At 43.0% G+C, this 7500-nt stretch overlaps 1 protein-coding gene across 1 annotated transcript in view; it reads left to right on the top strand.

The window, feature by feature from the left end:
- Positions 1-7500, top strand: part of kiaa1549lb (KIAA1549-like b) — a 76449-nt gene that overhangs the window by 49669 nt on the left and 19280 nt on the right. The window contains exon 13 of the mRNA XM_048263685.1: positions 2379-2569. Within this exon, the coding sequence (XP_048119642.1) occupies positions 2379-2569 (191 nt within the window). The remainder of the gene's footprint in view (positions 1-2378; positions 2570-7500) is intronic.

Here is a 7500-nt window from a genome sequence, read left to right on the forward strand (position 1 = left end):
GCGCCCAAAATCGCCGGACATTTTGTTGATATGATGGATTAGTCTCCCCCGTTGCTCCTCCGCTTTCGTCCCCAGATTTCTGTTCTGACCCAGTTTGCCACAGAATGAGACTTGGCCTATAATTTTACCGCGGTGCGTATCGGCCGATAAGATTGCTCTCTCTCCGCGCTCACATTAAAAAGCACTTTTGCTTGGCGAATACTGTACATCTCAAAGTAAAAAGCTAATATACATGCAGTGGCATGGCTCTACATAGTCATAACATGAGTGAATGTGTTTGCATTGATCAGAAATCATATCTGGGATTTCATCCAGCCGATAATCAAAGACAAACCATGCCCTGCTTACATACAGCATTTTGTTCATGCCAAAAGCCTTTAGTGTGTCTGGCTCGCAGCATGGGAATTGGACGTGTATTGAGAGTGGCATATTTTATTGAACTGAACGTTTGCAAGGAAGCTGAGGTTATTCAAGAAATGCTGTCATATCAAGAGTGCCAGGTCTCGTTATAGCAGCCGAAATGATTCTCCGTTTCCATGGACAGTGTGTCTTTTCTCCGATACTGTGCTCTGTGCGAGTCAAGATGACGATGTTCATATGATCACATAGACTAAGGTGCTTACAGTAATATTCACCACAGAACAGAAAGCGTAGATAGTACTTGATTGTTTGTACTTTATTCCAAGTGACCACTCTCCTTTTTTCTCTGCATTCTCAACCTGCCTTCCTCTCTGTCCCAATAGTAGCATTGCCGGTGTATTTAAACAGTAATGCACACTGTAGTCCGGTCAGTGTTTTTAAAGCAGCGAAAGCTCAGCCATCTTTCCCCGGCTCAGCCATCAGCGAAGGAGTGGTCACCCAGGGGGTCATATTTTTTTCTAATGGCCATAAAGCTGAAGGTTAATTTAATGTTCCTTGAAGCAGCACTCTGCTTCTGCCAATGCGTTTCAGCCCTGTGCACACAAGCCCTGCCTTCCCTTCCTTCTCTCTTTTCACTTTCTCCCCCTCTCCCTCTCTCCCTCTCTCCCTCTCTCTCTCTCTGTGTGCAAGAGGGAACGGGGTGTGTATTATCACCTCCAGTCAAGGTGCATGCCCCACAGTCAAGATGAGCTGCCCCTGGTGACGCTGGCTTTGATCCAAACGAGGAAGCAATTCTGGTGTTGTGGTTGTATTTTGTCTGAGGTGGCGTGGCGTGGTGTGGTGTGCGGGAGATAGCGTATGCGCCTGGCCCGAGCTCGGGGGTGTTTTTTTCCAATTTCACATGTCTGTGCCTCTCCTGCAGCAGCTTTCTCCAAACGGGCGTCTCTGTCCGTGTGATATATGGAGCGCTTGATCGGCACAGATGGTGATCATCAAAAAACCTGGCCATCATGTCTCTGTTCAGCATTCTACAACGCTTCTCACACGCTGAAGAATGCCTGTGTGTTTTGTGTGGATGTGTTTCTTTGTATGTGGGTGTTTGAGTGTGTGTGTGTGTGTGTGTGTGTGCGCGTGAGTGTTTGTTCATGTTCATGTTTCACCACAAAATGGCTCTAAAAAAATCATTGGAGTGTGACTGGCAGCCAAAGGAGCTCTAAATCATGTACAATATTTGTGTGCTTGTATTTGTGTGTGTGTGTGTGTGTGTGTGCGTGTGTGTGTGTGTTTGTGTGTTTACCTTTGTTATTGTGTGCTGTCGGGGAGTGCAAGTATAAAACCTCTGTATAATAAATGTAGTTTGAGGATTTATTTTTCTCTGAAAACACTGTTGCTGTTATTGTTGCTGCTGTTGTTGCGCAGTCCTCTATTACCTGACTAGAATCTCTGTTGTCATGAGGGTGAGAAAGATTGGGTAGCTTGGGTATTGTTTTAAAAATAAATCGACATCAAGATAATGAAAAGCGCCACAATATTATTAAAATAGGAACAGCAAAGTATTGTCCACACTATTACATGAACTGTGAAGATTTTGTGTTGACGTTTCAGTAAAGTGGTGCGAAATGTTTTAGTGAATTATATTAAACTGAATCCTTGAATTAATCAAAGCAACCTATTCCAGCAGAAAACAACCACTTTTGTTGAATAAGCTGTATATCGGGCACAGTGTAAGAAGCCACAGAAGCCTACTTCAAGAAAGCTTTGTAGATACCTGTTTGTGCTAATCGTGATGTGAACACATTGTTTTGTATTCCCAGAGATGGTACTGGGTTCTGTGTTAATGAACAGAGCTTTGACACAATTTGACAGTTTAACCAATGCTAATTTCTCTACTGGCCCTTTGGGTACATTCATGCATGCAATTTTAAAGAGCTACACATTTCATGTTAGTTTTAATTTGTGTTTAAGTTGTGTTTAAATGACGCACCTTAACCTGTACAGTATCACCCTTGCCTCCACAGCCAGTCCAGGGGTTTGACTATGCCAAACAACACCTTGGCCAGCAAGGCGGCGATGAAGAGACCTTGCCTGTCACCCATGAGACCAAGGTCCTGCCTCTGCCCATCAGAGACGCACCCCTGTCTCTGGAGAAAGTCATTCATCCAGATGGCAGCAGCACCAAGAAGACTTTGTCCATTGAAATCAGGAAAAGGTAGGAAAGTGCAAAGTAGGGTTGTGCACAATTCAAACAATAAATACATGCTATGTGGCAAGCCAGTGAAGGCAGCCATGAAAGTCTAATGTGTTTTTGAACTTCCTGCATAATGAAAGCAGCTCATTTACTAATGGTGGAGAAGAGAAGCAGAATGGGGCTGAGAGATTTGCATAGAGTGCAGCAGTACAGGTAGACCACTCTCCTCCTGAAGGTCCCTGTAGGGGTGACAGCAGCCAGATGAGATCATGGCAATATCCATTCGGGAATATTATCAGTGATGTCCCGTCAGCATGATGGACCCGACGCAGCGCACGACCTTGAACTTTTCCTCATCCGAAGCACAGCACTGAAACTCATTAGACTTTATCAGCGGTCCAGGACTCTACTGGTTCTCATTTAATGACCAAGATGACCTCATGTAAATGCACTCTGGTGCTGGAAACTGGGTTACAAGCAGCTTTCACTCCACATTAAAGATCCCACTGATTCTCCTGTGATTGGTATTCCAAATGTGATTGGTCGCCTGGGTTCCCAGCTTGATGCCTGGTGAGGGACGTTTACCGCAGGCTACATCAGCCCGAGGTGACTTTAACAGGCAGCTTTAAGAGATTATAGGAAAAAGGCAGCTGTAGATTCTTCTGCCCCACGCTGTATGGGGACAGCTCTTGTGGGGCTCTTAACATCCACTCTGTCTGTCCATCCTTCTGTCCACGTAGCTGCCCTACAGATAAGCACGTAGTCCAGAGCCTACTGCTGAATGGCTCCACAATCCGTTCCGCTACTTCCACTAATTCAGTGCTGTGTTCATTTAAATGGGAACCGTCAGCTCCAGGAATAGACCATTCGTGAGATCTGTAGCAGAATTTAGAAGCAATGCTAAAGTGTATCTATGGGTTTGATCATAGTGCAAATAAATGTAGTGATTTAATCACAGCCAGAGAGGCTGAGAGAGAGTGGGAGAGAGAGAGCGAGGGGACAAAGAGAGAGAGAGGACAGAGAGAGTGAGGGAGCAAGGGAGAAAGAGAGAGAGAGAGAGATACATACTGTATGCAGATAACTGCTTCTATGCTAGGTGAGGTCTGCTCCACTGACTGCCAACAGTGATTCAGCTTATCTCATTTCTGCGAATGTAAGGATTCTGTCACCTTGCCTCCTTGAAGAACCCCATTTCCTTTTATGTGTCGCTCACTAGATAAAGAGCTTTATAATATGGCAGCTGCCTTTTTGTTCTAAAATGTGATGGTTAAAAAGGCATAAATAAATGCATTTTGCACTTGCATGGGAAAAACAGACATTGTGCATATTCAAAATACACAACTTCAAAATAGTCAGAAGATATTGCACATTAAGGAAACACTTCTAATTTTTCCATATTTGGACTAACTTTTTGCAACTAAGGTTTTTGTATAATTTAAATTGCTTTTGGAGGTTAGAGTAGAAGTAGTCCTCTCTCTCTCTAGTAACAGATCCTCTCTCTCTCTCTCTCTCTCTCTCATGCACCCCCCCACACACACACACACACTGGCAAATGTTAAATGCCTGTGGCTTGAGAGCATCAAGGAATACAGTAATGGAAATTCCTATTTAATATACCCTCCTATCTATTATTATAACTGCCGCTAGCGAAGCTAGCAAAGCTAGTTGTCTAATAGGTTTTTTTTTCCCCCGTCATCTACTTCCTGAATTTTTGGTCAACGATACCCGGGACACCGAACCACCGGGGTGGGTATGTAGCCCCACTAGACTTTTACGGAAAAATTTCGTTTGGTCCCCGGGGCCACTTCGCGACTGGCCCCCCCAAAACCCAAAAAATTCAGTTTTTCCTAAATAACTACATGAACCGTGGCACCGAGGATGAAGAAATTTTTTATGGTATGTTGGTCTCAAGGGCCCACATCAACCTAGCCCATAATCACTCATTTGTGATTTGCACCCCCCCCCCGGTAAAAAATTAAAATGCAATATCATTCTGCTTTAATCGCCCCCTCTCTTAAGATGTTAAGAACTGTTCAAAACTGCACCCAAATTTTATGTGTATGATTAACCTGACATTCTCTGGGGATATGCCAAGTTTCGTAGAATTTCATCCATGGGGGGGTCTAAAAAAATTAAGTTATGTGTACAATTAGTGACTGTACACTCATTGGCCTGTAGATGGTGGTGCACACATATACACACGCACACACACACACACAGGCACGCACATCAGTATCGGCAATTACAACGGGCGATACATAATTACAAATTCAGCAGGATTAAAGGAAAACCAAATATTCATCATAACTAGATGTACTGTTTGTACACAGAGCGGTACAAAATATGACCGCCGCCCAGTCAAGCACATTTTTTCCACAAAAAGAAATCACGCTGAAAGGCCTATATGATTCTAACTGTCTCACTAAATTGCATTATCCACACTCAATTCTCACTGGTATCTGCTAGACAACAAGTACCAAAACATGATTAGTTCATAGATTTCACATGTAAAATTCATTTTATACAACCCCACCTCCATCTTGCCTGTTCATAGTTCTGAGAAATTCTTGATTGTTTGTGTTATGTTTATGTTATGTGTGTGGGTGTGTGTGTGTGTGAGTGTGTGTGTGTGTGTGTGTGTGTGTGTGCCTGCATGTATGTGCCTGTGCATGCAAGCGTACATATGTCTACTGTGTGAGTATGTGTCATAATGATGATTACTGTGAATGTATGTGTGTGTGTGTGTGTATCTGTTTGTGCACATGTGTGCACATGAAATGGGTTAACATGACCCCTGGAGGCAAACATACGAAAAAAAATGGTCATCCTAGGCCCTACAGTTCTCAAGATATTCACAGAGAACTGTGTCTGCCCTACCCTCCTTTTGGGGGGTCCAGTCCAGCGGGGGGGCTACAGATCAAAACGAAAAATGATGGTTCCATGCTATCCATGTGGGGTTACATGCCCACCAAGTTTCGTGTACCCCGGTCTTTCAGTGTCCCGGGAATCATTGACGGAAATTTGGGCATGCGCGGCAGTCATAATAATGTTACCGTTAGCATTGGTTGAGTGAAGGAGGCCAATTTGATTATTGCTGTATTTGTAGAAAACCATGCGGTTATAGGCTACCAAGAAAATTGATAACAGCACTAATTGCATCTTTCGACTGTCATCTCATTTGCTTATGACCATAACCTAGGCTACTAACAGGAGCTAAGTGAGTTAGCCACAACACGTTCGCTACATGATGGTTTTCTAAAAAATGGAGAACGGCTGGAAAATATATAGGCTACCTGAAGGATAACCTGTCTATGATGCATCCTAAACACCTGGCTGGGACATTTAGCTCAAAGTCTCAAAAAGCATCTGAGTCAACGTTCATTCCCAAACACCCATATAGGCTACTTCAACCCTCTATTTTCAAAGGTGATTCAAGTAAGGAAGAGCATGGCTCAAAGTAAAGGAACTAGGACTGAAACTACAAAAATTCATCAAAGTGAATAATTTGTGTCAACTCGCCGCAATGTAGATTTATTAACGCACCCGTGATCTACATCTCCATTTAAACCAAATGTTTTAGAGCCGACGTGAGAGATGTATCCAGGGCAGGGCTGTACCTACACATATTTGTTGCACGTGCTACAAAAAATCATTCTTTGGCGCGATGGATGATTTAGTACCAACGTTACAGCGGTCCAATACAGTTTTGCCTATGGCTAAACCGTGAGACTGAGCGTTTTTGTTTGTTCGGCGCGTGTTTAGGGTGTGAGAGGGGAATCGATGTGCTTTGATTCCAGGTTGGTAGTAGTAGTCTATGCGATTAAAAAACACGTGTGTGAGAAGTATCCAAACAATGATAACGCTTTCATTATGGCTGCTTTAGCCACAGACCTTGAGCTACTGTACAGTGGGTTGGGTTCCATTTAGAAGTGTAAACTTTCCGTGATTCACACAGCTGCGTGAAATGTATTACTACTGATATGCAAAACTATTAACTTTTCGCCAAGAGGTGGCAGCTTAAGTCCGCTTGATACTGTAAGCCATTGGTTCCCAAAGGAGATTTTATTTGGGTCGCCAGCATAGCCTAGTGACAATATATGTTGTGTAATAGGCCTAGCATAGGGCCTACCTTATATAGCCTCTATGCATTAACGATATTTCTATCGGGCGCCTACCATGGACTAGGCTGGGTGAACTCAGCCTGATATCCCGGCGATTCCTTTTTGATTTCTTAAAAGATTGAGCTTGGTCTGGCGAAAGCCATACTAACCATGGACCTCATAGTTGCAAAATGCAAGGGAAGATGAATCAGCATATTATTTGCACAAACAATAACGGACAGTAGCTCTTCAACTTGCCCCGTTAAAATGTGTATGAACAGTCTAGCAACGCATTTCATGAAGGCCCTTTTGGACATGTCAGTTATTTGCACCACTGGGTAAAACGGCATTTTGTTTTAGACCACTGGTATTTAATTTGTGCATTGACAATAAAGCTGAATATCATATGAACTAGATGACTAAACTTATGCATATGTAGAAGAAGAAACATTTACAAAAATCCATGACATGACCTCTCTTCTTGATAGCTGTTGAAAACTGCATGGAACTGACAGGGATTGTTTTGTTTAATAATAAATAAATAAATACATTATACCTTCTGCTTTTCCCAAATACAATGTAGCCTACAGGTGTACCTTTCATCAGTCCAGTTGCAATGGATGGACTGTGATGAACTGCCCTACTTGTGATTGTTTAGATATTTTAAAGGTTTTATAACAATGCTACAATTGTTTTGGCAAGTGCTACAAATCTATTCACCTTTGCAGCGCCAGTAGGCTACTTTGTGTGCGGCCCGCAAACACACATTCCAAACTAGCATACACAAAACTTTCAAGAGTGAGGGATGGAGTAGAAGATGGAGACAAATTCATTAATATGATTTATTTTCGC

The sequence above is a fragment of the Alosa alosa genome, chromosome 14 (genome assembly GCF_017589495.1).
Source record: "Alosa alosa isolate M-15738 ecotype Scorff River chromosome 14, AALO_Geno_1.1, whole genome shotgun sequence".
NCBI lineage: Eukaryota > Metazoa > Chordata > Actinopteri > Clupeiformes > Clupeidae > Alosa > Alosa alosa.